Raw genomic sequence first — 27850 nt, 5'->3', positions numbered from 1 at the left:
ATTTTCCTCCCTCAGCCTCCTGAATACCTGGACTACAGGCACCTGCCACAACGCCCGACTAATTTTTGTATTTTTAGTACAGACAGGGTTTCACTATGTTGGCCAGGCTAGTCTTGAACTCCTGACCTCATGATCCGCCTGCATCAGCCTCCCAAAGTGCTGGGATTACAGGTGTGAGCCACTGCACGTGGCTGGAATAGTCCTTTGAACAAATGGATCTGAGACAACTGGATAGCCACATGCAAAAAAAAATTGAAATTAAACCCTTACTTCACACCATACACAAAAATTAACTCATGGCTGGGCGTGGTGGCTCACGCCTGTAATCCCAGCATTTTGGGAGGCTGAGGCGGGTGGATCATGAGTCAGGAGTTCAAGACGAACCTGGTCAACATGGTGAAACCCCATCTCTACTAAAAATAAATTAGGCCGGACGTGGTGATTCACGCCTGTAATCCCAGCACTTTGGAAGGCCAAGGCGGGTGGATCACGAGGTCAGGAGATCAAGACCATCCTGGCTAAGACAGTGAAACCCCACCTTTACTAAAAATACAAAAACAAAAATAGCCGGGCATGGTGGCGGGCACCTGTAGTCCTAGCTACTTTGGAGGCTGAGGCGGGAGAATGACATGAATCCAGGAGGTGGAGCTTGCAGTGAGCTGAGATCACAGCACTGCACTCCGGTCTGGGTAACAGAGCGAGACTCCGTCTCAAAAAAATAAAATAAAATAAAATAAATAATAATTAGCTGGGCATGGTGGCAGGCACCTGTAATCACAGCTACTCGGGAGGCTGAGGCAGGAGAATCACTTGAACCCAGGAGGTTGTAGTGAGCTGAGATCATGTCATTGCGCTCTAGCCTGGGTGACAGGGCAAGTCTCCATCCCCCCCCCCAAAAAAAAAAAAAACTTAAAATGGATCAAAGGGCCAGGTGAGGTGGCTCACTCTAGTAATCTGAGCACTTTAGGATGCTGAGGTGGATGGATTACTTGAGGCCAGGAGTTCGAGACCAGTCCGGCCAACATGGTGAAACCCTGTCTATATTAAAAATACAAAAATTAGACTGGGTGTGGTGGCTCATGCCTGTAATCCTAGCACTTTGGGAGGCTGAGGCAGGTGGATTGCTTGAGGCCAGGGGTTCAAGACTACCTTGGCCAATATAGCAAAACCCCATCTCTACTAAAAATACAAAAATTAGCTAGCCGTGGTGGCATGCACTTGTAGTCCCGGCTACTCTGGAGGCTGAGACATGAGAATCACTTGAACTCGGGAGGTGGAGGTTGCAGTGAGCTGAGATTGTGCTACTGCACTCCAGCCTGGGGTGGAGAAAAAAAAAAACAAAAGAATATGGAGAAATTTGAACCCTTTTAAACTGCTGGTAAGAACATAAAATGGTGCAGCCAGTTTGAAAAGCAAACTAGTTAGCCAGGCATGGTGGGTCATACCTGTAATCCCTGCACTTTGGGAGACCAAGGTGGGAGGATCACTTGAAGCTGAATTTCGAGAGCAGCCTGGGCAACAAAGTAAGACCCTTTCTTTACAGAAAATTTAAAAATTAGCCAGGTGTGGTGGCTCGCACCTGTAGTCTCAGTTACTTGGGAGGTTGAGGTGGAAGGATCGCTTGAGCCCAGGAGAGGCTGTAGTGAGGCATGACTGCACCACTGCGCTGCCAGCCTGGTAATCAAAGCGAGGCCCTGTCTCAAAAAAAGAAAGGAAGAAAATTAGCTGGGTATGGTAGCGTTCTTCTATAGTCACAGCTACTTGAGAGGCCAAGGTGGTAGGATTCCTTGAGCCCACAATTTTGAGGTTGCGGTTAGCTGTGATTGTGGCACTATACTCCAGGCTGGGTGACAGAGTGAGACCCAGTCTCAAAAAAGATGAAAAGAAAAACATTGTGGCAGTTCCTCAAACAATTAAACAGAGTTAACCATATGACCCAGCAATTCAACTTACAGATGTCTTCTCAAGAGAAATGGAAGCATAAGTCTACAAGAAAAACTTATATGTGAATGTTTATAGTAGTAGTATTCATAATAGCCAGGAGGTAGAAACAGTTCAAATGTACATCAGCTGATGAATGGATGAACAAAATGTGGTCTATCCATACTATGGAATTATTTGGCAATAAAATAGAATGAAGTACCAGCACGTGCTGCAACATGGATGGACCTCGAAAACGCTATGCTAAGTGAAAGAAACCAGCCACAAAAGGACACATATGATTCCATTCATATGCAAGTCTAGAATAGGCATATCTACAGAGACAAAGTAAATCAGTAGTTGCTCAGGGCTGGCAAAAGTGGATGGGGTAGAGGGTGTGATAGCTGAAATATATAAGATTTTATTTATGAAGTGATGAAAATATTCTAAAACTGGTGATGATTGTACACACTGTGAATATACTAAAAACTACTGAATTGTGCAATTTAAATGGGTGAATTTTAGGGTATATGAATTATATATCAAGCTGTTTAAAAAAAAAAACCTTAGGCAAAATGTAAACAATGGGCATGACTGTTGAAAGAAAACTTTATCGACACAGAAATTTGAATTTCACATAATTTTCACAAGAAAATTTAAAAACATTAAAAAATATAACAGGCTGGGCACGGTGGCTCATGCATGTAATCCCAGCACTTTGGGAGGCTGAACTGGATGGATCACAAGGTCAGGAGTTTCAGACCAGCTTGGCCAATATGTAAAACCCCGTCTCTACTGAAAATACAAAAATTAGCCCGGCATGGTGGCATGCACCTGTAATCCCAGCTACTCGGGAGGCTGAGGCAGGAGAATCACTTGAACCCGGAAGGCGGAGGTTGCAGTGAGCCAAGATAACGCCATTGCACTCCAGCCTGGGCAACAAGAGCAAAACTCCATCTAAAAAAAAAAAAAAAAAAAAGTAAAAATCGTTCTTAGCTCTCAGGCCACACAAAAATAGGTGGTGGGTTGGATTTGTCCTGTGGGCCATAGTTTGCTGACCTCTGAGCTAAGTTGCTATTTGATAGATGTTAGATGTTGTGAGAGGTTAAGAGAGACTAGCCTGTAAGGGAAGGGATTTTAGTTTTTGGGGGGGTCTTTTTTGAGACAGAGTCTCGCTCTGTCACCCAGGTTGGAGTGTAATGGTGCGATCTCATCTCACTGCAATCTCCGCCACCCGGGCTCAAGTGATTCTTTTGCCTCAGCCTCCCAAGTGGCTGGGATTACAGGTGCATGCCACCGTGCCCGGCTAATTTTTGTATTTTTAGTAGAGACGGGTTTTCACCACGTTGGCCAGGCTGATCTTGAACTCCTGACTTCAGGTGATCTGCCCGCCTTGGTCTCCCAAAGTGCTGGGATTACAGGTGTGAACCACCATGTCTGTCCAGGAAAGGGATTTTGTATGACATTTTTTCAGCCATAATTTTGCCAGGAAAAGCTCTTCTTTTTCCTTCATTAAGTAGATTCCAGACCCAAAGATGTTGGACAGTATTATCAGCTAGAGCAAGGTTTTTCAACCCTGGCACAATTGACATTTTGGCTGGATAATTCTTTGTTGTGGGGTATGTCTTGTGTGTTCTAGGATGTTTAGCAGGATCTCTGGCCTCTACCTACTAGATGCCAGTAGCATTTCCCCACCCCATCCCAGTTGTTGTGATAACCAAAAATGTCTTCAGACATTGTCGGGTGTCCCTGGGTTAGGGAGGACACCCTCCAATCTCCTCTTTCTCCCTACCCAACCTCCATGACCACATTGAGAACCACTGATCTATAGAAAAGGATAATAGTAGTGACATTCAGAGAGGCTGGATGGTATGGTACAAAGCTTGCCAAACTTTAATTTTACATAAATGACCTGGGGAATCTTTGACAAATGTAGGTTCTGATTCAGTAGTTCTGGGATGGAACTGAGAATTCTGTATTAATAACAAACTCAGGTGATGATGCCTGTGCCACCAGCCCAAGGACCACACTTTGAGTAGCAGGACACCCTCCAATCTCCTCTTTCTCCCTACCCAACCTCCATGACCACATTGAGAACCACTGATCTATAGAAAAGGATAATAGTAGTGACATTCAGAGAGGCTGGATGGTATGGTACAAAGCTTGCCAAACTTTAATTTTACATAAATGACCTGGGGAATCTTTGACAAATGTAGGTTCTGATTCAGTAGTTCTGGGATGGAACTGAGAATTCTGTATTAATAACAAACTCAGGTGATGATGCCTGTGCCACCAGCCCAAGGACCACACTTTGAGTAGCAGAGCATTAGTAGAAAGTGCATGGGCTTCGAAAGAAGACAGACCTGGGCTTGAATTCTAGCTAAACTACTTCTACCTTGGACAAGATATGTAGCTCTCTGGACCTTATTTTCTCATCGGTAAAATGGGACTAATAATGCTGAACCTGCAGAGTTCTTACAAGGATTCATGGAATGCATAGTCACTGGCAGAAAGGAAGATAAGGAAGGGACTATAATTGGCCTAAAGTAGGAGGCTCTGGTTACCATGGGCACTGCCCTGTTGTGATTTATCAAGCCATTACACCTCTGTGAACCTCAGATTTCCAGTGGAAAAACCTGTTTGTAAACCATGTTCACATATTCTGTTGAAAGTAATCATAGTTTGATCTATGATGATAGGACTCAGATAAGTGATTAGTTTTACTCTCCTGCCTGCTTTTTATGTTGTCCATTAACTGAGCAAGGTGCTGATGCAAGGAGATGGCAGATGCATTTTGAAAAAAAAGGAGAGAGAGAGAGTACTTGTAGAATTATTGACTTTATTGAAGTCAAATGTAGGTGGCTTTTCAAGAAGGACTCAAGTTCAGAACCGGTGGCAGTTAACATATGAGTCAAGTTACCTTATGCTAAGTTCAGACTTTTTTTCTTTTTACTGCAGAGATGGGGGAAAAATCTCCTGCACTACTTGCTGCATTGCACAATTGGCTGGATGCTTTGGAAGATTTTTCCACTTGAAAGATTTGTTATTTGTCATTTTGAGAAAGTGGGTGCTGAGTGTAATTTGCCAGGAGGCTAAACGGCTATGTTATTTCTTATCTAGGCTGGAATTTTACTCTAATAATTCAATATCTCAGTAAGAAAAACCAAACAGGAAGTTGTGAGAGATCCTAATACTATCTCATATTGAAAACAAAGCCTCCTTCTCCTGTTGTTTGGCATTCTAAATGTTTTCACATACCTAAGTGGGATTATGATTGGATTAAATACCAACATTACAGATCATTCCAGCATACAAGTAGACATAAGTTGTCCATAATGGAAGGAACTTTCAAAGGGGGAAGACAGAACAATTCTGGCATTTTCAGTAAAATCTTAAATCCTAGACTCCCTAGGACCAGGCAAACCATCCCCTTCAAGGATGTAAACTCTGGAGGGCAGTGTAATTGTACAGGGTATTAGTTCTATACTCTATATTAGTGCACCAAGAAACTTTTTTGTGTTTCAGAAGTAAGACTGTTATCTACCTTTTTTTTTTTTTTTTGAGACAGAGTTTCACTCTTGTTACCCAGACTGGAGTGCAATGGCACGATCTTGGCTCACCACAACCTCTGCCTCCTGGGTTCAAGTGATTCTCCAGCCTCAGCCTCCCGAGTAGCTGGGATTACAGGCATGTACCACCACGCCCTGCAAATTTTTGTATTTTTAGTAAAGACGGGGTTTCTCCATGTTGGTCAGGCTGGTCTTGAACTCCCCACCTCAGGTGATCCGCCCACCTTGGACTCCCAAAGTGCTGGGATTACAGGCATGAGCCACCATGCCTGGCCTGTTACCTACCTTTTTACTGCTGTGCTCTCCCATGGGTTTTTTTCTTTTTTTTGAGATGGAGTCTCGCTCTGTCGCCCAGGCTGGAGTGCAGTGACGTGATCTCAGCTCACTTCAACCTCCGTCTCCCAGGTTCAAGCGATTCTCCTGCCTCAGCCTTCACAGTAGCTGGGATTACAGGCACCCGCCATCATGCCAGGCTAATTTTTGTATTTTTAGTAGAGACGGGGTTTTACCATGTTTGTCAGGCTGGTCTTGAACTCCTGACCTCGTGATCTGCCCGACTCGGCCTCCCAAAGTGCTGGGATTACAGGCATGAGCCATCATGCCCAGCCTCTCCCATGGGTTTTAAGCAGTGCCTGTGGATGGCATGGGTGCCACTACTGAGGTCTAGGACATGGACAGGCAGGGGTGAGTGATGAATGCATGAGTGCTGATGAAAGGGTGTGAAGAAGGAAGGAGGACAGATGCTGGCTAGTGCTGCCCTCCACTAGACCCCATTCTGTCTTTGTGTGGGACAAAGGGCTAGGGACTAGCTGTTACTTTGTGCTGGGTACCATGCTAAATGCTTTAAATACACACTACCTCATTTGATGTAACAGGGACTCATTTATTCATTCAAGAGATATTATAAAATAGGCTGGGCAAGGTGGCTCACACCTGTAATCCCGGTGGGAGGCTGAGGCGGCCAGATTACTTGAGGCCAGGAGTTCGAGACCAGTCTGGGCACATGGTGAAACCCTGTCTCTACTAAAAATATGAAAATTAGCTGGGCGTGGTGGCTTATGCCTGTAGTCCCAGCTACTCCGGAGGCTGAGGCAGGAGAACTGCTTGAACCTGGGAGACAAGGGTTGTAGTGAGCCGAGATTATGCCACTGCACTCCAGCCTGGGCAACAAGAGCGAGACTCTGTCTCAAAAAAAAACAAAAACAAAAACATAGTAATTAGGCGTGGTTGTGCACACCTGTAGTTGTAGCTAATTGGGAGGCTGAGACAGGAGGATCACTTGAGCCCAGGAGTTGGAGGCTGCAGTCAGCTATGTTCGTACCACTGCATGAAGCCTGTAGTGAGACTCTGTCTCTTTTATGTATTTGTTTTTAAAAATAGAGACAGGGTCGGCCAGACGTGGTGGCTCATTCCTGTAATCCCAGCACTTTGGAAGGCTGAGGCGGGTGGATACCTGAGGTCAGGAGTTCAAGACTAGCCTGGCCAACATGGGAAAAACCCATCTCTACTAAAAATAGAAAAATTAGCTGGGGGCAGTGGCATGTGCCTGTAATCCCAGCTACTTGGGAGGCTGAGGCAGGATAATTGCCTGAGGTGGAGGTTGCCCAAGATTGAGCCACTGCACTCCAGCCTGGATGACAGGGAGAGACTCCGTCTCCAAAAAAAAAAGGGTCTTCCTACATTGGTTGGTCTCAAACTCCTGGGCTCAAGGGATCCTCCTGCCTCAGCCTCCCAAAGTGCTAGGATTATAGGTGTGAGCCACCACACCCAGCTCTGTGATTTACTGGGTGCCCACATGGACCAGGAAGGGAACACCTCCTAGCAGTGATCAAGGGCTACTTTGGACCTAGGTTCTGTAATTGGCTTCATCTTTAAGTGGGGAAATGGGGGCTCAGACAGGATACAGAGCATGCTTAAAGGCTCAGGGAAGCCACCATCTATACTGAAAGAGGCAGAATAGGACAGGGACAGGTAGGTAGTGAGAGACTAGGGAGAATAGATGGGCACACCCTTTCACTTAATATTGACCAGTAAAGCCTGCAGTTGCTTTTTTGAACCTCACATTGAGGCTCTCATGTAAGTTGAGCAAGTCTTAGCTCAAGCTTCAGTTTCCTTGTTGGGGCTGCTGAGGCAGCATAGCCTAGAGATTACAAGCATAGACTTCAGAGTTTGATTCCTGGCTCTGCCTCTAACCAGCTTTGCAACCTTAAAGCTCTGTAACCCCCTCACATGCCTCTGTTCCCTATCTGTAAAATGGTGATTGTAATTAATTCTTCCCTCATGGTGTTACAACAATTAAATTTGAGTAATTTCTGGTAAAGTACTTAGAATAGTACCTAACACAAGGTAAGTACTATATATAATGGTTGTTACCTAAAAGAAATAATAGCCTGGGCAACACGGCGAAACCCTGTCTCTACAAAAAGTACAAAAATTAGCCGGTTGTGGTGGTGTGCACCTGTGGTCCTAGCGTCTCGGGAGGCTGAGGTGGGAGGATCACATGAACCTGGGAGGGCGAGGCTGCCATGAGCTTCCTGATTGCACCACTGCACTCCAGCCTGGGTGACAGAATGAGACCTTGTCTCAAAAAATAAATAAATAAATAAATAAAATAAATTTAAAAAAATAAAAAGGAAATAAGTTCAGTGCCTGTCGTCAGCTTGCTCACCTTCTCAGCCTCTCCTCCACTTCCTCACGTACCCTCTTGCTCTGGGCCTGTTGTCCTGGTCCCTCCTTCACTCTGCCACACCTTTGCATAGGCTGTTCTCTTTGCCTGGACTGCCATTCTCACTTGTTGTCTGGCAGAACTACACTCATTCTCCTTCTAGGCTATGCTCAAGAGTTTCCTCCTCTTTGTGCCCAAGGTCACCACAAAGCTTCTAAGTGATGGGACTGAGATTTGAAGCTAGATCATCTGTCTTTCAGGCCAGCCCTCTTTCCACTATCCTATGCTACCCAAATAGGAAGTGTAAAAGAGGAGTAGGAGAGAAAAGGTTAGAAACCTGGAGAGAACTTAGGTATTTTGGTAAACAGGAAAAAGAATAGATCCTTTGAAGGACTTCCTCAACTTAACAACTATTTGTCTATGGCATTATTTTATTGCATTTGGTGTATGATACTATCTCAAAAGCATTTTGTAAGCTTGCCAGTGGCTTACATTTTTGCCGGGTGAATGACATGACTAATGATCCCTACTACATTGCCTCAGTGTCTAGTTTGTCATTTTGAATCAAGTGGACATTTTCTGTAAGTGAGTCATTTTCAATTGCCCATGATATAATGAGAATTCCTTACCTTTGGCTTAAAATGAGGCTTATTTTATAAGAGTTAAGCATTGTCCAGTTGCATCTTTAACATAGTCAGAATGCTGCTGCCTGTATTCAGCCTGGTGTCTTCTCATAACATTTGGTATGCCCACCTACATAGCAATTGGTAACATCTTTATTCTGAGACTCTTTCATGTACAGATTTTGAAAAGTTAGTTATCTGTTCAGACGACACTATTTCTTTAACTTTTAAAATCTGCTTCCCTCTCACTGACAGTTCAGTTTTGGAAGAGCCTGTATTTTTTTTCTTTTTTCTTTTTTTTTGAGATGGAGTCTCGCTCTGTCACCCAGGCTGGAGTGCAGTGGCGTGATCTCTGCTCACTGCAACGTCCACCTCCCAGGTTCAAGCAATTCTCTTGCCTCAGCCTCCCGTAGCTGGGATTATGGGCGTGTGCCACCACACTCGGCTAATTTTTGTATTTTTAGTAGAGACGAAGTTTCACCATGTTGGCCAGGATGGTCTCGATATCCTGACCTTGTGATCCGCCCGCCTTGGCCTCCCAAAGTGCTGGGATTAAAGGCGTGAACCACCGTGCCTGGCCTTTTTTTTTTCTTTTTTTTTTTTGAAATGGAGTCTCACCCAGACTGGAGTGCAGTGGTGCTATCACAGCTCACTATAGACTTGACCTGCTGGGCTCAAGTGATCCTCCTGCCTAAGCCTCCCAAGTAGCTGGGACTACAGGCAAGAGGCACCGTGCCCAGCTAGAGATGTGTGTGAATTGGTAGGTTCAAGCTAGATATTGGAGGCTCATGAAGCCCAGGTTAAAGAGGCTTGTATTCATCAGATGCGATGAAGAGCTTTGAAGTGTTTACTAGGAGTGTGATTTAAAATGGTTGGCATGCAAAATGATTTGGAATGTTTGGGGTTTGGGGTGGGGAGAGAGAGGTTGGAAATTGGAAACAATTAGAAGGCAAATGCTTTGGGCAAGGTATCACATTGAAACCTGAACAGCAGTGGGACTCACTAGGGGCTGGGACAAAACTAGGCAGATGTAAGCGTTGAGTGAATCCAGGGATCAGGCTGTTCTGTGACCAAGAATGAGCAGAAGACCTTCTAGGCTCAAGATTCAGGAGGTTCTGAGGTCTAAAGCCTGTCCTCAGTCTCCGAGGTCAGCCAGGCAGAAGGGAATTTGGGTCAAGCCTGGCCAGAGTTGAGCTCAGGAAGTCAGTGCACTTTCTCTTGTCTAGTTCCTGCATGCAATCAGGGTGTTACTTGTGTAAAACGATCAAGATCCCTAAACTGATGTCTGAACACCAGGCTTCTAGACAGAGCTCCACCATGTGACCGTGTGACATCACTTATTTCCCCCAGGCCTCAGTTCTTCTGAAAGATGAGGGGAAGAACTCACTTTCAAAGGCCTTCAGCTTTAGCATCTTATTTTTAGGTGATCTGGGCAGAAGAGGCTCACGGTGCTCCTCTCCCTTTCATGTTTTCTTCTTTGGTAGGAAGTCGTCTCAAGACTTGAGTGTATAGGCATGAGAAAATCTGCTAGAGGACAGGAAGAATATTGCTTAAAGCATAAGAGCTACAGCCCTGATGGAAGGGGTAAATTGGCCTGGGAAAAGCCCTGCTGCTGCTACCTGCTTCCCAAGTGACCTTGAACTTAACTCTTTAAACCTCAGTTGCTGCATCTATAAAATGAGAATAATAGTATCTTTTTTATAGGGTTTTTTGTTTTGTTTGTTTGTTTTGAGACGGATTCTCCCTCTGTCGCCCAGGCTGGAGTACAGTGGCACCATCTCGGCTCACTGCAACCTTTGCCTCCTGGGTTCAAGCGATTCTCATGCCTCAGTCTCCTGAATAGCTGGGGTTATAGGAGCGCACCACCACACCTAGCTGATTTTTGTATTTTTAGTAGAGATGGAGTTTCGCCATCTTAGGCTGGCCTTGAATTCCTAACCTCAAGTGATCCTCCTGCCTTGGCCTCCCTAAGTGCTGGGATTACAGGTGTGAGCAACCGTGCCCGGCCAGGGTTGTTTTGAGACATGAATGAGGTGGACCTTTACAGGCACTTGGTCCAGGGCCTGACCCGTAGTAAGCATTTGAGAAATATTACCTATTTATGTTGTCATGGGCTGGGAGTGTGGGAACAGGAAGTGTCTCATGCCGGAAGCACTGTGAATTTTCTCCTTTAATCATTGACTTCATTTTCTTTGAACCTTATTCAGATTATCCATGCCTTTATAATTGTAGACCCTCTATTAGTCCAAATAAAGTGAACTCACCTTATGCCATATTCTTGTTGAAGGATCTTCTTTTCTTTCTTTCTTTATTTTTTTGAGACAGAATCTCGCTCTGTTGCCAGAGCGAGTGGAGTGCAGTGGCGAGATCTTGGCTCACTGCAACCTCCGCTTCTCGGATTTGAGCGATTCTCCTGCCTCAGCCTTCCGAGTAGCTGGGACTACAGGCGTGCGCCACCACGCCCAGCTAATTTTTGTATTTTTAGTAGAGACGGGGTTTCACCATGTTGGCCAGGATGGTCATGATCTCTTGACCTCATGATCCGCCCGCCTTGGCCTCCCAAAGTGTTGGGATTACAGGCGCGAGCCATTGCACCTGGCTGCGTCTTCTTTTTTGTAACGTGCTATGTAATACATCTCTATTTAGCTTGATGTCCACGGTGATAGCAGGATTCTTTTCGGATTTCTGCCATAGTTAATTGTTCTGCATTCTTTTGTCCCTAGTGTGTCATTTTGAAATTTTTCTTTTTTCTTTGTTTTTGATGACTTCTCCAATTATTCATGCTAGTTTTGCATTCCTGTCCAAAGAACATTTTTGGTGCTTGTTTATTTTTAATTTCATAAAGTAAAGTGCTGGGTTTTAAAAACCCAGAATTGAGTTTTCTCCGAGCTGCTAATCTTTCTAGCCAGCTGGTGATGAGGCTTCTCAATTCTTGTTACAGGATGATGTGTTCTGTCCTCCTGTCTGTGCTTTGTCTAATTTAGATTCTAAATCCACATGTTTTAGGACATTTTTAGCGCATCAAAATTTATTACCAAAGTAGTGCTGACTTAAGGGAAAGAAATTTTGATGAAATCTTTAGTCACTTGTGTTGACTCAAGGCGCTTGTCCTAGTGCAGGAATCTCTGTGGCACCACTAGGTGGTGCCAGACTGCATCATTTCTAAAGACACAGCCTTTTCTCTTCCAACTCTTTCGCTACTGTTCTCTCTTTTGCTTCTTTGCCAAATTTGAACCTAGCTTTGAAAAATTCATATAAACTTTCTCTTAGTGAGTTATGTTGCTTATAGCTTTTCCCTCCACCTTGCCTGTTTTAGCCTTGTTTCTATAGTTTCAATAGTTGGACATTCAGATAAACTTAAAACTGAAGCCCGGAGTAATTACTAAATGTATCTCGACTGATCTGTGGTTTTAAATTCACCAACAGAGCATCTCCTACTATCTTAATCATATTGATTTTGAGATTAAATCAGTCTCATAAATATGTTAGTGTTCAGCCCACAGTAATTCTTATCCATCTGCAGACTTTTTTTTTTTTTTGAGACAGGGTCTTACTCTGTCACCAGGCTGGAGTACAGTGGCTCCCTCTCAGCTCATGGCAACCTCTGCCTCCTGGGTTCAAGTGATTCTCCTGCCTCCACCTCCCGAGTAGCTGGGACTACAGGCGCATGCCACCACGCCCAGCTAATTTTTGTATTTTTAGTAGAAACAGAGTTTCACCATGTTGGCCAGGATGGTCTCAATCTCTTGACTTCGTGATCCGCCTGCCTCGGCCTCCCAAAGTGCTGGGATTACAGGTGTGAGCCACCACGCCTGGCCCCATCTGCAGATATTTTTACCAGTCCTACCCACTCATGCCTATATCTTCTAATGTTATTAAAGTCAGTTTTATTATCATTGGTGACCATGAAACTTAATCAAAAGGTCAAGCTAGAAACAGAATATTCAAAATTTATTTCCAGGCAAATGTCTGGGTTCTATAGAAGCTGGTTCACGTGAATAGATCATGCTGTAGCTCTGTTGTGCTGGGAGCTTTTTTGAAGGAATGCGTTGTTACATACTAACCACAATTTTTACATTGTCCAGGGCAGGAGTGATCAGTTGGTTGATACTTAGTCAGGAGTTGTGTTTCATAGTCTGGTAGTTGTTACCTGATGTTTAGGCATTTGAAATTTAACCTTGTGCCTTATTTGTGCTGAATTTACTATTGTTTCCTATTTGTAGTGCTCTGCAAAATTATTCTCAGTATATCACACATTTGTAATTATTGCCAATTACTGAATATCAATAACATGCTAGGTGATAAAAACTTCTATTTTTCAGCAGCATTATCATTCCCAATTTTACTACATCAGAGAGTTCATTATTATACAGTCAACTCATGATTATTAGGAGTAAGGAATATAATAGCAGACGCTGAATGAGGGAAAAGAATGTGAAACCACACATAAACTAAAGGTGAAGTCATTTACATCCCTGAAAATGATTTTAAGATACAGAATGAGATGTTAAAGGATTAAAAGAAAATTATTGTAGCAATGAAAAAGTGCTGCATGGTTTATACAAAGTCATGCCAAGCTCATAGACTCAGAGAGTGGTATTAATCCTGAAAGATCACTTGATGATTATGGAAGCCAAGACCCAAAGAGGTTAAGTGACTTACCCAGCAAAGCCGGTTTGGGTGTTTTATAGCTGTTTGACAGAGCTATGATTGCTCTCATGTTGTGAGCTAAATTCCAAAGATGGAGATTGTTGTGTTTGCTTTTGTGGGGACTGTATTGCTTTTATAGCACCATGGTTGTATTGTTTCTTTTTGCCTTGTCATCTGTCAGTCAACTTTGAAGCGAATCTTCTTTGTTTACAGCATAGTAAAATATGGTGATTGCATGGCTCATAAGAGATTTACAAATGAAGAAACTGAGACCTGGTTGAGCTGCATGGTACACCCAAGTCATAGACTTGTGTGTGGTTGAGGCAGAGAATCTAGGATATAGACCTCCCTGTTGGGTTTCTGCCGCTCCCATAACTGCTCTGCACTTCAGCGGGAAAGATGCCAGAAACTGCAAGCATAAGGCCTTTTTTCCCCCTAAAAAACTGTAATTCATTTGGTTTTGAAAGACTTATCAGAGTTTAAAAGCTCCATTTTGTGACTTCCCAAGGTGCTGTGATTTGTATCTTACTAGTCTCCTTTGTTCTGTGGAAAATTTTCTTCTTTGGTTCTTTGAGATTTAGATTTCCTTGCCGAAGTATTTTTAGAGAGAGGAAATCAGTATGTGTCATCAAAGGGGTAAATATATATACCTTAAGGCCTAATTATGCAGTTACATTTTTAATAACGAATGTCATAAATTCTTGCTTCATTGCAGTCAATACTTAGAAGACTGTTCTGCTCAGAAGGCTCATCTAGTTATCATGATTATCATCAACATCATCAGCCAACCACAAGCATCAAGCATTTATGGAGTATCCACAGATTATGCAGCACTTGCCAGGGTTCTGGGAGACTTAATCTCTGTGTGTGTGTGTGTGTGTGTGTGTGTGTGTGTGTGTATGTGTATACCCTTCCCTTCAAGGAGTTTGTGATCTGCAGAATTGGAGGAAAGACAGAAAACTTGGGGAAAGACAAGTACCTCATTTTTCAATACATGTAAAGCCCGTAGTGATTCATGTATGTGGTATTGGGGGGTGTGGATGGCAGGGAGACAAAGGGATGGATCTTAGAAAGGTCTGGTTACAAATAAGTGGAAGCACATAAGTTTGCTGACGTGGGAGGACATAGGCTGGGTTGTAATAAGGTAGAGTAATTGATTGAAGGAGGGAGGAAGCAATTGATGAAGAGTTGAAGGTAATAATTTAAATAGATTTGGCATAATAACAGAGATGATTGGAGAACTGGGAGAAGAAAATTACTTGCTGTAGTTGATTATGGCAGAAACTGACAGGGCAAGAGATTAGAGTTGGGATTTTTGCAAAGAGGAGGTTTCAAGTTTGTGATATCTTTTTTTTTTTTTTTTTTTGAGATAGTCTTGTCTGTCACCCCAGCTGGAGTGCAGTGGCGTGATCTCGGCTCACTGCAACCTTTGCCTCCCAGGTTCAAGCAACTTCTCCTGCCTCAGCTTCCCAAGTAGCTGGGACTACAAGTGTGCGCCACCATGCCCAGCTAATTTTTATATTTTTAGTAGAGATGGGGTTTCACCATGTTGGCCAGGCTGGTCTCGAACTCCTGACCTCAGGTGATCCACCTTCCTTGGCCTCCCAAAGTGCTGGGATTACAGGTGTGAGCCACTGCGCCCAGCCTCCACGTATGTGAGATCTTGCCCAGATTTAAATGAAGGATGTAGGGTTCAAGATTGGTAGAGCAGAGGACAAAAGTCTCCCTCTCTTCCTCTCTCTTTTTGCTATGATCTATTTTTTTTCCCTGCACTTCTTTTCACAGGTGTTGACCTATGATCTATTTCTATTTGGAGGATCTCTTTTTCCCTCATGTTGAGAATAATGGTTGAGGTGTGGTATATCCTTTAATTATGAAAGGAAATGGCATGGTGGTTTTGCGGTTTAATCATGAGACACAAGAACAGCTTTTGTTGTGTGGTGATACCATACCCTGAATTGAGAGTATCAGTGTTAGATGTATGTTACTGCAGTTTTGTATCTTCTTCGCTTAATCAGAATAGATTTTAATGGAATTTATTATTCACTTACTGCACAGCAAAATTACTTTTATTACTTTCCATTGTGTTTTTCTTGTAAATTGAGGTATTTGGCATCTATTTTTTTTTTTTTTTTTTTTTTTGAGATAGAGTCTTGCTGTGTCCCCCAGGCTGGAGTGCAGTGGTGCAATCTCAGCTCACTGCAAGGTCTGCCTCCCGGGTTCACGCCATTCTCCTGCCTCAGCCTCCCGACTAGCTGGGACTACAGGCACCCGCCACAACGCCTGGCTCATTTTTTGTATTTTTAGTAGAGATGGGGTTTCAACGTGGTCTCCATCTCCTGACCTTGTGATCCGCCCACTTTGGCCTTCCAAAGTGCTGGGATTACAGGTGTGAGCCACCGTGCCCGGCCTGGCATCTATTTTTCAAAACGGACAAAAGTTGTATTCAGGTTTGGATCTGGTACATTAGCATCTGAAATTCTCAAGTCTCCTATAAACCTGTTCTCTTAGGCCACCTATGACTGCAGAAGTCAGTTATGGATAAACATTGAGAGGGGAAATCACATCATCCTTTGTTTTCTGTTTCTGAAATAATGGCAGACATGTGGCACATGTCCTGAGCCTGGGGAGGTGCCGTTCCTTTTGTTGCTCTATCTGTATGGGAGCTAACCTTTTGACAATTTTTATGGTAAATGCTAGGGCAGCTTGTGGGCTAATTAGAAGAAACTGTTAAGTGAATGCTGAGTTCGTCGGTTCTCTTTCATTTTCTGCAGAGGAGACAGCCAGTCAAACAGCATTCTTTGTGTGGCTGATAATTTAGCCCACCAGACCTCTATGAAATGGAATATTGCTTCTCTTTTAGCTTTTTCCATATTTTAGTCTTCTCTTTAAAGTCGACATTTCTCCATAGGTTCTAATACTTAGGCATTTCATATATAGTAGCCAAATTCAGTTCACTTTCTTCAAGAAAGTTGTCCTTTTCAAACTGTGGCCTTTTCCTGTCCCATGGGTCTGGTTTCTTACTCACCCCGCACTGTTGTATCAGCAGGTACCAGGATTCGATTGTTGATGGCTGTATGTCTCAAAGAAAGCAGAGGGAGAAATGCAGCTGTCAAAGCAAAAAACAAATGGCAGTTTTAGGGTTGAGTCTCAACCTGGCCAGTTGCAAGATGGCTGTTCAGTAGATGTTATTCCTAATGCTTCCCTGGTAAATAGACCTCAATCAGTCCTGCAGGTTATTGGTGCTGGTTGCTTCCTATAACAGAAGAGTACTGCATTCCAGTTGTGTTCCTGCTGTGGAACATAAGTGCTTAGTGCTATTTACTTAAAACATTCTAGGTTGATAAATTACGAGCACTTCACTCTGGGTAAAGCTCATAAATTCAGCTCCTACAAAAAAATAGCAAGCTGACAGCACTTAGTCCTGTTTATAAAGTTCATACACATCTATCTATGATACAGGCACAAGTATATATCTATGAAATAGCACTGCAGCCTGTTAAAGTAATGGGTGAGCACAGCCACAAAGGTGAGAAGCATCGGACTTCCAGACTCCTCCCGTTAGCCTCTGCCTGAAGGGCACCTTGAGGAGGAGGTCTGTGGAAGGGAGCTTCCAGGCATTGGAGTCCACATTTGTGCTTTCTGCCTTTCTTCTTACTGCAAGTCACCTTTCCACTTCTCTCTTTCCTTCTGCAAAATGAGCATCTGCCTTTTAGCCTCCCTCTTCTTCTAGGCTGAGATGAGGCAGGGAACTGTGGTGGATCCAGAGTAGTTTGAACACTTTGGCTGGGTGGAAAGCGATGGGGTTAAATAAACATTTAATCAGAACCAGGAGCTGTTCTTTTGGCAACCTGTTGAGGAAAAATGATAAACCCTAACAAAAAGGCCCTCAAGTGGCATGAGTGCAGGACCTGAAAGCCTTACGTGCCATCAGGTATCCAAAAAGGACATTTTTTAACCAGAAAATAAACATGAAACTCATCCGGCTAGTCCTAGGTTCTTGGAGCCCCGCAGGTATTGTTACAGGATGCATCACTGCTTCGAATCGGTGACTGAACAACCTGGTTCCTAATCAGCGTGGAGAGTCAGAGCTGTCACATGCACTGGGCTGAAGCTGCATATTCAATACTGCATTGAACATTCAGTACTGCAGATAGGATAATTATGCTGTTTGTCTGATACTAGAAAAGTGCAAAGAACATTCCTTCACTTTGCAACAGCTTGGACCCAAGTGGCAGACCTGCTGTTCCCTCCGGCTGGCGTGACCTCCCTATTGGCAGCCCCTTCACCACAGCTCAGCTACCCCCTGGCTTTCAAGACACAGCTCAGACAGCATCTCCTCAGGAAAGACCTTACTCCCGGAGACCCATGCCTGAGTTGTGTTGCCACAGCACCCTGTTCTGTTAGCACTTACCAGGTTGCATTTTTTGTGATCCATTTACCTGTCTTCCCTGTCAGACATGAACAGGGACAGTGTCTTGTCCTCAATTCATCATTTATCTCCTGTTTTGAGCACAATGACCGGGACGTAGTGGATGCTCAATAAGGTTTGTCAAATGAGTGATAGTATGGTTAGCTCAGTGAGAATTGATGGTGCCCTTTATGATCTGTCATCCATCATCCTAGGTGTCAAGCTGGGCTGGGAGGCTTTAAACAGTGCCACTTGAGAATCTAAGGAGAGGAGGCAGAGTTACAATGAACAATAACTACCCCTTACTGAGTATTTATTTGCTATGGGCCAAGCACTGTCTTAGGGTTTTTAAATGTATCAGTGCACTTAATCCTTTGATCAATCTGCTAAGATGGGTTCTGTTTATTATCCCCATTGCAAAGCACAAGGAAGTTCAGTCACTTGCCCAAGGTCACACAGTGACAGTGCAGAGATTCATACCAGTGGTAGATAACCATCACTTATCTATATTCCTTTTAGACTAGTTCCTGGAATGATTAAGCCCTCATGTCCTGAGGCATCCATCTTAGGTAACAATTTAACTTCTTTCTTATTTCTAGAATGGTACTAGTGTGTTCCATACTTGGGAGAATGGAGAAAATGGTCACCAGACATTCTCTGTTTTTTGGTTCAGATGAGAGAGGTAGATTTAGCTGACAAAGAATTGATGTTATGTATTTTTATTTTATTTTATTATTATTTTTTGTTCTTGATTTTAGATGGTAGTTTTGGTCCTTTTGGAAACACAGCATTATCCTCCAGCCAGACTGAACTATCCTCCTCTCATTTCCTGTAAGGACGACTGACCTCTTTTTTTGCCTCTAGACCTGTGCATATGCTATTCCCTCTGCCTGGAACATACTTACCTGCTTGCTCCTCCTTCCCCAAGCCTAGTCTTCACTTGGTTCCTCTTTTCTACCAGGAACCAGTTTAGATGTCATTTCCCTACCCGTCTAGGATAGGAGGTTCCCACAGCCCCTGAGTGTCCCTGTGGTGGCACTCACAAGTGTTGTAGTGCTGAAAGCCCACTCCTGGGGTTTTATGTGTGCAGTGAAGGGGGTGATTATCTGTTCCCAGCCAGTTCATATCCTAGTCCGTTGAGAGTAGAGACTTGTTTCTTATTCTCTATTTGTCCCCTGCACCTTGGGCAGTGCTTGGACACAATGTGTGTGTTCACTATTTGTGGAAGAAGTGGGTGAGCGGGAGTTAACTGGCTTTAAGTCTTTGAATTTTGAGTTTTTGAAGTAGTCAAGTCCATCCTGTGGACAGCCATTGTTTGCCATGTCTTGTATGTACACAGTTGCCTGGGCACTGTGGGGAGCAGAAAGAGGACTAATACTGCCCTTGTGCTGAGGCACCTACAGTCTCAGGAGATGTTCAGAGGACAGTGAGTCACTTCACAGCATCAGCATGGTGTAGTGAACAAGTGATGACACTGAAGATGAGCTTGGTCATATTCTGGCAAGTTGGCCGACACCTGGACGCCCCGTCCACACCCCAAGACCTCTTTCCCCAGGGTGACCTGAGAACCACCCAGAGCAACTGTGACCAATGGTGCTTGTTTTTTATTTTTTTTTTGAGACAGAGTCTCAGTCTGTCGCCCAGGCTGGAATGCAGTGGCATGATCTCGGCTCACTGCAAGCTCTGCCTTCTGGGTTCACACCATTCTCCTGCCTCAGCCTCCCGAGTAGCTGGGACTACAGGTGCCCGCCACCACACCAGGCTAGTTTTTTGTATTTTTAGTAGAGACGGGGTTTCACCGTGTTAGCCAAGATAGTCTCGATCTCCTGACCTCGTGATCCGCCTGCAATGGTGCTTGTTTTTTAAGGAAGTAGAAACCCAAATTAGGAAGACTGAGCAAACCTCATGCATTTGGGGAAGGGCTTGTTGAAAAGTGGAACCTGATGTAGGTAACAACATGTTGAAGTTAGATGTAACCAAACAGGAACACTTCTTTTTTTTTTTTTTTTTTTTTTTTTTGAGATGGAGTCTCGCTCTGTGGCCCAGGCTGGAGTGCAGTGGCCAGATCTCAGCTCACTGCAAGCTCCGCCTCCCGGGTCTACGCCATTCTCCTGCCTCAGCCTCCCGAGTAGCTGGGACTACAGGCACCCGCCACCTTGCCCGGCTAGTTTTTTGTATTTTTTAGTAGAGACAGGGTTTCACTGGGTTAGCCAGGATAGTCTCGATCTCCTGACCTTGTGATCCGCCCGTCTCGGCCTCCCAAAGTGCTGGGATTACAGGTTTGAGCCACCGCGCCCGGCCAGGAACACTTCTTAATTGCTTAAAGACAACATTTTATTTTATAAGTGGAATTAGGGCTTTAAATCAAATATGTTTGGCTGTCTTTACTTGGTTTCCTCAGGCACCTTCACTCATCTTGTCTAAAACTTAATTGCTTGTCTATCCCTGCCAGATTTGCTGCTTCTCCTTGATTCCATCTCTCCTTTAGTGGAACCACCTGGTACTCAAGCCAGACACACAGGTGTCCCTCTTAATTCTGTCTCCTCTGGTCCTGTTCAGGCACCTGTTCTGTGACTCTGCCTCTTTTCCATTTCTCAGGCAGCCTTCTCTCCCTTCTACTGCCTTCCTTATGTCAGGGATTGGCCTACTTTCTGGCCTTCTTGATCCAGGGCACCTTTCCTTCAACGCATACACCAGCCTGTTGTCAGAGCCCATCCAGGATGCAGATTGGAGCCTATGACTCCTCTGCCCAAAGGCCTTCAAAGACTTCGTGGCTTTTGGCTGAAGTCGAGCCACCTGGTCCCACATGGAGCCCCATTCCCGCCATGTACCTCCTGTCTGTTTCAGTTCTACCAGATGACTAGCAGTTTCCTGTAGAAAGCATGACTTTTGAAAAATACTTACTTCCTTCTCTCCTGCATCTAACTCTCATTTGCTCTTTAAAGCCTTCTCTGACCTAGGTCTTGCCTATTTCTCCTGGAAAACACTGCTTCCACCATTTTGTAGCATCAGTGTCTAACATTGGTTGGCATGTAGAGTGTGCTCTATAATCCTTGTTGAAAGACTAAGTGGGTGGTAACAGAGGCTTAATTCACATTGAGCTGTAAATGAGCAATATTTGACTCTTCTGAGAATGGATTTTGTTTCAAACACTAGTTACTTACTGGAAAAGGTGTCTGGGGAGTGCTGGACAGCAAGAACAAAGGGACCCCACAGAACAGGAAAAGAGGCACTCTAGGGTCTGTGGTTTGCCTATGTTAGATCACCATGAAAAAGGCCATTGTGTGCTTTGTCAGCTGGCAAAGAATCCTGTGACTCAGTTTCCTTATTTGCACAAAAACGGGATGAGTCTGCCTTAGGTAATTGCTCATGCTCATTTCCAACTCTTGACAGTCTACGATCCTTTGTGTCAAAGTTAAAAATCTAAGTAGGGCATTCTGAATTGGTGTCAGAGTTGATGCACTTCTCCTCACTGTGTTGCAAGTGCCAAGGGGGACAAGTACATTGTCTTTTTGCATTCAACAAAGACAGTTTTGCATTTTAAAAACCAGGTAGAAGAGAATACAGGAAAACCGCATTAACACAATTTTATGCTGGAGAATTTAAACTCCCAAGTCAGGAAATTCACTCATCATTCCCGTGGCAGCTTTTGTGTCTATGCACTGCACACCACCCTTGCAGACAGCCCCATCTTGCCAAAGCCCGGCCCCGCCATGAACATGAGTTACGGCAGATTGGGAATCGTTACCTTGATCTTCTCAACCCTGGGGTGTTTAACTTTTCCAAGTTAATGCCTGTTCTTTAATGTTACATTATCTTGTAGTAAGGTAGTCATTTATAATTTATATACTAGAGCTGCCTTAAAATAGAGACAAGAGGATAATCAGCATCCTGAAGCTTCTAGTTTCCCAAAATAACATTGCTTCAGTGAAATCTGCCTATAGAAATTAAAACTTTTGGTGAATTAAAAAGCCCTTTGTCCTATTGTCAGACCGGGAAATGGATGTGCCCATTACTCAGCCTTAAAAAGGAGGGAGATCATCTGTTAAAAATAAAACTCATCATTTTCTTTTATTCTTCTCAAAATAATCCCTAAAGATCTCAATTTTTATAGTGTTGCAGTGGCCCCACTATAGTCAGGGAGGAGACAGGGCAGAAGCTGAAGGGTAGGAGAAACGGCGCTGCTAAAAGATAAAAACCAGTATGCATCTCAACTACTTGTCTGCTGCGGTCCTGATATTCTTCCATCTAGGTTGCTGCTTTGCTTGACTTTGACTGCAAACACAGGAGAAGGAATGGGATTTCCTGTTGAGTACCTTGTAGAGAACCCACTGTCCATTCATATGTGTTAAAAATAAAAAGCCTACTTGAAAACTTCCCTGTAGAATCAGGTTTTAGCAAAAACCAATCAGGTATTAGAGGTCTAATTTATTTTTCCCTTCTTGGTTTTATAGCAAGTCTCTATACCCTAATAATTTTTTTTTCTTTTGAGATGGAGTCTTGCTTTGTCGCCAGACTGGAGTGCAGTTGGCGCAGTCTCGGCTCACCGCCATCTCTGTCTCCCGGGTTCGAGCGATTCCGCTGCTTCAGCCTCCCAAGTAGCTGGGACTACAGGCGTGCGCTACCACGCCTACTAATTTTTTGTATTTTACTAGAGACAGGGTTTCACCATGTTGGCCAGGATTGTCTCGATCTCCTGACCTCATGATCCGCCCACCTCAGCCTCCCAAAATGCTGGGATTACAGGCGTGAACCACCGCCCGGCTGCCTAAGAATTTTTTTCATTCCTTTTCATTAGACATCTTCAGTGTACCAAGACTTTGAGTGGAGATTTCTAATGAGGGCAGGAAGGGATGGATGCTTCCGCAGTTGAGTGGTCTCCTTTTTCCCATGTCTGTTGAAAGATTACTCTTTCATGACCACCATTTCTGTGATGCATCTCATATGATCCTAACGCACTCGAGTTTGTATTTGAATGTCCATCTGATATTTAGTGGTGGTTGGGGCAAGGAGGGGGCAAGCAGCAACTAAGGGGTTGTGTGGGAACATCCTAGGTGGTTTAACTTGAAAACCACTAGGTGGCAACATTTACTAAGCTGCCGGCCATTCTCTTCCCTTAAGACATTGAACTTGCTTTTCCACATAGCAGATGGAATAGCTGAGAAGAGTTTAGTAGCCATTGCTTCAGGTTCTTTTGAAAGTGAGGCTATAGGATAAACACACTACAGTATATTGGTATCTGTTCACCACCTGGATTTAGATACCAGGAGTTTGAAATTGCTCTGGGTGACTGGGTGAGTAGCTTCCCCTTTGGCCTCAGTTAGGCATCCTTGATAGGAGAGACCTGTGATTGGACTATCTGGTCTCTCATGGTTCTTTTTCTCAATGATTTACGACTTTGATTGTAATTTCTTTATATTAAAAAAAAAAAAACTTGTAGTAAAACCAGTCTTATTTAAAGGAATATTAGCCTTTTATCAAGGGCAAAATAATGATTTAAAAAAAAAATCAACAAAATTTCAAGGCAATGAATGTCCCTAGAAGCTAGCCATCTCTTCAAGTTAACTCAAGAGGCTAGACTCTCCTAAATGAGGATGCTTATTTACCAGCTTTCCTCAATTAGCAGCTTTGGGGATGTTAAAATCCGTAAGGAACTGTCCAAGGGATGTATTGTGTATGCTTTGCAGTGATTAAGCCATTAAGCTCTAATTGGTATTTTCCCACTCATGGGTTTGTGAAGGAAGCTTTAAAATTATTTAGGAATTCAGTCCTCATCAGCTGTCGTAGTATCATCCCCACGTTTTGGAATCTGAGAGTGGGAGAGTGCAGAGAAAAGGTTTTTGTGCAAGTGGATTATGATTTTTGCTCACAGTGTCCTTCCCCATTGGTTTGTTATTGCAGATGAAGTGGAAAGGGAAGGACCTCTTTGATTTGGTGTGCCGGACTCTGGGGCTCCGAGAAACCTGGTTCTTTGGACTGCAGTACACAATCAAGGACACAGTGGCCTGGCTCAAAATGGACAAGAAGGTTGGGCTAGATCTCGATGAAACTGGTGGGGCTGACGTGTGCTTTCCAGTTTTTCCCTGAGCAGGCGCCTGGCTCATCACTGGGGCGCTGTAACTGTGTAATGGAGAAGGGGGCACATTCCTGAATTAAGTCATGCAGAAAGCAGGACCTGGAGATGCTACTGGTTTCCTACTCCTCGCAGGCTCTCCTGGGCAAGCAGAAGTTACCAGGATTAGACTGCTGCTGGCCCTGGCTTTTTTACCCATTGTTACCAGCCTGATACCTTCTGGCTTTATGCCTTTCAGTTTATGAATAAAAACTTTATGAATAAAAATTACTGTTATCTTCTTATACTTAAAAATAACCAATTTGTGTCTTTTGGAGAGTATTGGGGCTTGTGTTCTTTAGGAAATTTTTAAAAGTCTTTTTGAGAAACACCATAGTCTGACATGAATTAATCATTAATATTATCTAAGGAATAGAGAGTGCCTGGTCCCCAGGGTGAAAGAATGTCCGTTTTGTCCTCAGGATTCTCTGGGGCTTCTGAAGCATGGCAAAGCAAGCTGGGCTCCTGGCAATTTTAATGTGGCTTGGAAATGAATATTGCCTAAGGGAACTGCCCTCTGCATGGGTTCATATATTCACACAGAGATACACTTGCTTACTGACCTGCCTACCTAGCCATGAAAAGCAGGTAGGGAGTAGCACTGTATGCTTTTGTCAGTAACTCCTAAAAGACACCTGAACTTCAAAGTAAGTCAATGTCTAATTCTTACTCCAAATGATGCCCCCTCAGTTGCCTACCTGAACATGATAAATAATGAAGGCTTTCTATTTTTTTTTTTTTTTTTTTTTACCAGTTTGACTCAAAGCTTAAGTGTTCAAATTGTGTTCACATATGTACACAGTAATCTAAATCATCACGTTAGAATCCCTGCTGGTTGTAAGTTCAATGGTAATTCCCAATAATCATGAGCATCTAAGTGCCACTGGGGGCCATTGTCAGTGAGGGTATCATAGACCAGATTTTGAATCTCCTTGGCATTGCCATCTAGAATTTGGGCAGGAGCATGGAGAGTTATGTGTCAAAGACAGCAAAACTTTTTGTATATTTTTCATGATTCTTAGCAAAGTGAATTTTAATCATAGCTGAGTGTAGGCCAAATGGATATTAGATTGGGGGCACCAGGAGCCATGGAACTTGCTGCTCAAGGGAAATACATTACGACAGATGTTAATGGAGCCTTGTAGCCTGTCACATGGCATGTTTGTGTCTTGAAATTCACTCTGGAGAGCAGACGGTTCAAGCTTTACAGGGGTGAATGGAATTGTTAGAAGATTAAAGGCAGTGGTTTACAGACTGTGCTTCAAGTATTTTGTGGGGCATCTCTGGAGGTTCCTTGAAACAAAGGGTTGCTATGATGGACACATTTTGCTTCTGTTGCTCAGTTAATGTTTAGATGATTTCATAATGATCTAGTTCATCATCTCTAAGCTGTATTCTTTTTTTTTTTTAAGACAGAGTTTTGCTCTTGTTGCCCAGGCTAGAGTGCAATGGCGCAATCTCGGCTCACTGCAACCTCCACCTTCCGGGTTCAAGAGATTCTCCTGCCTCAGCCTCCTGAGTAGCTGGAATTACAGGCTTCCACCACCACACCTGGCTAATTCTTTTGTATTTTTAGTAGAGGCGGGATTTCACCGTATTGGCTAGGCTGGTCTTGAACTCCTGACCTTAAGTGATCCACCCGCTTCGGCCTCCCAGAGTGCTGGGATTATAGGTGTGAGCTACCGGCCCGGCCCTCTAAGCCGTATTCTAACCTGGACCTAAATATTGGCAGTAGGCAGCAAGAAAAAAGAATAAAGGAAGATTCCACTACTTCAGATAATTAAAAAACCTTCCACCTACTATAAAGGACAGTGCCCAAGACTACTGAGTGATAAATTTCTAGTTTTTAACTATTCTGTGGCCCTGAGAACATTTATGCCTTAATCCTAGCTCTGCTCACTTCTTGGGGCTATTGATTAATTTGTTTCAGAAACACCATGGGAAGTGAATATTACCTCTTTATGACTTTGTGAATGCTTCAAACTGTAGAATCACAACTTTCAGGAAATGTGATAAATTTAGTGGGAAAAGAATTTAATGCACACCTTGCAAAAGCTTCTTTGAGGGTAGCACAGGAGGAAGAAGTGCCAATATAGTGTGTTTGTCTTTTGCTCTGCAATTCTGCAGGTACTGGATCATGATGTTTCAAAGGAAGAACCAGTCACCTTTCACTTCCTGGCCAAATTTTATCCTGAGAATGCCGAAGAGGAGCTGGTTCAGGAGATCACACAACATTTATTCTTCTTGCAGGTACATCAGTCCAGGCTACCCCCCAGTTCTGAGAGAACTTGCCCAGGAATGGTTGCAGAGTTGGCCTCAGAGTTGACCACAAACACCTTTGTATTGCAAAAATATTCTACCTCTGGAAAGTCAGCTTCTTTGGTTCTGTAATGGAAAAAAGTCTTCAGAACAGAACTATACTTGAGTGATGAAAATTGGTGTCAGATGAAATTGTGAAGGTGTGATGGTGAAGAATGGATACAAGTAGCTACCTAACTTAAAATCTCCTTGAAAATGGATCCTGTTTTCTTCTAGCTAACTTAAAAGTACTCAATCGTTTCAAAGGAAGGCTAAAGAGAGAGTCGTATAAAGCAGTAGTTCTTCCGAAAGTTTAAAATCTGCTCTCATTAAGAGAGAACTTCAGCCGGGCATGGTGGCTCATGCCTGTAATCCCAGCACTTTGGGAAGCTGAGGTGGGCGGATCATGAGGTCAGGAGTTCGAGACCAGCCTGACCAACATAGTGAAACCCCATCTCTACTAAAAATACAAAAATTAGCCAGGCGTGATGGCCCATGCCTGTAATCCCAGCTACTCAGGAGGCTGAGGCAGGAGAATCACTTGAACCCAGGAGGCATAGGTTGCAGTGAACCAAAATTGAGCCACTTCACTCCAGCCTGGGTGACAGAGTGAGACTCTGTCTAAAAAAAAAAAGAGAAAACTTCAGAGTTCTAGTGACACTCAGTTTGTCCCCCATATGTGGTACTTCAGACATCATGCTTCATGCTATGCTGTGTCCTTAATTGTCCTGTTTCTTCCTTACTTCCTCATTAGATTGTAAGCCCCTTAAAGGCAAGGCTCATTAAGTGCACAGTAGGCATTCCATAAGTAATTGTCCAACCGAATTGAAGAAATTAGGAAATTCATAATTACAAGTTGACCATTCAGAGGCACAGGGAGGGGAACTGGTCTGAGGATGAAAACCTTATCAGTTTCACTTATGTTCTTACTGCAGGTCAGAGTGGCCCCCCAGTTTCATGGCCAGTTTCAGTGATTGGCACGGGGGCTATTTGTGTGCTCAAAGGTTTCAGTAATGTAAAAGATGGCAGTAGGGGCGTTAATTACGTGATTTCCCAGAGATAGATGGGTAGTCTGTCACATAGCCCTCCTGTAATTAATTTCAGCCTCAGTATATTGTGTTTAGCAAATATTAAGTTAAATATAATAAGACCCCCTAAATTCTTTTTTAAAAAGGTCTGGGGGGTGTGTGTGTGTGTGCGTGCGCACGCAAAAGAGGTGACAAATTTATTTCAGATGTTTTCAAATCAAAGGGACATTCTTAGGCTGGGCGTGGTGGCTCACGCCTGTAATCCCAACACTTTGGGAAGCCAAGGCGGGCAGATATCTGAGGTCAGGAGTTTGAGACCACCCTGACCAACTTGGAGAAACCCCGTCCTTACTAAAAATACAAAATTAGCCGGGCACGGTGGCACACGCCTGTAATCCCAGCTACTCGGGAGATTGAGACAGGAGAATCGCTTGAACTCAGGAGGTGGAGGTTGCAGTGAGCTGAGATCGCACCATTGCACTCCAGCCTGGGCAACAAGGGCGAAACTCCTTCTCAAAAAAAAAAAAAAAGGGACACTCTTTCAGTTTTTCTATAGTGTTGCTTTTTTCCCCCT

The 27850-nt window shown here is 43.8% G+C and overlaps 2 protein-coding genes across 4 annotated transcripts in view; one reads left to right on the top strand and one right to left on the bottom strand.

Moving 5' to 3' along the window:
• The window catches only part of NIPSNAP1 (nipsnap homolog 1), a 173113-nt gene that overhangs the window by 63141 nt on the left and 82122 nt on the right, over positions 1-27850 (bottom strand). The gene's annotated exons all lie outside the window — the stretch shown is intronic.
• The window catches only part of NF2 (NF2, moesin-ezrin-radixin like (MERLIN) tumor suppressor), a 100030-nt gene that overhangs the window by 15565 nt on the left and 56615 nt on the right, over positions 1-27850 (top strand). For all 3 annotated transcript variants that reach the window (XM_050806810.1, XM_050806811.1, XM_050806812.1), the window contains exons 2-3: positions 23740-23865; positions 26078-26200. In XM_050806810.1, the coding sequence (XP_050662767.1) occupies positions 23740-23865; positions 26078-26200 (249 nt within the window). The remainder of the gene's footprint in view (positions 1-23739; positions 23866-26077; positions 26201-27850) is intronic.

Source organism: Macaca thibetana, chromosome 10, assembly GCF_024542745.1.
Source record: "Macaca thibetana thibetana isolate TM-01 chromosome 10, ASM2454274v1, whole genome shotgun sequence".
Classification (NCBI taxonomy): Eukaryota; Metazoa; Chordata; class Mammalia; order Primates; family Cercopithecidae; genus Macaca; species Macaca thibetana.
This window is presented reverse-complemented; position numbering and strand designations above follow the sequence as displayed.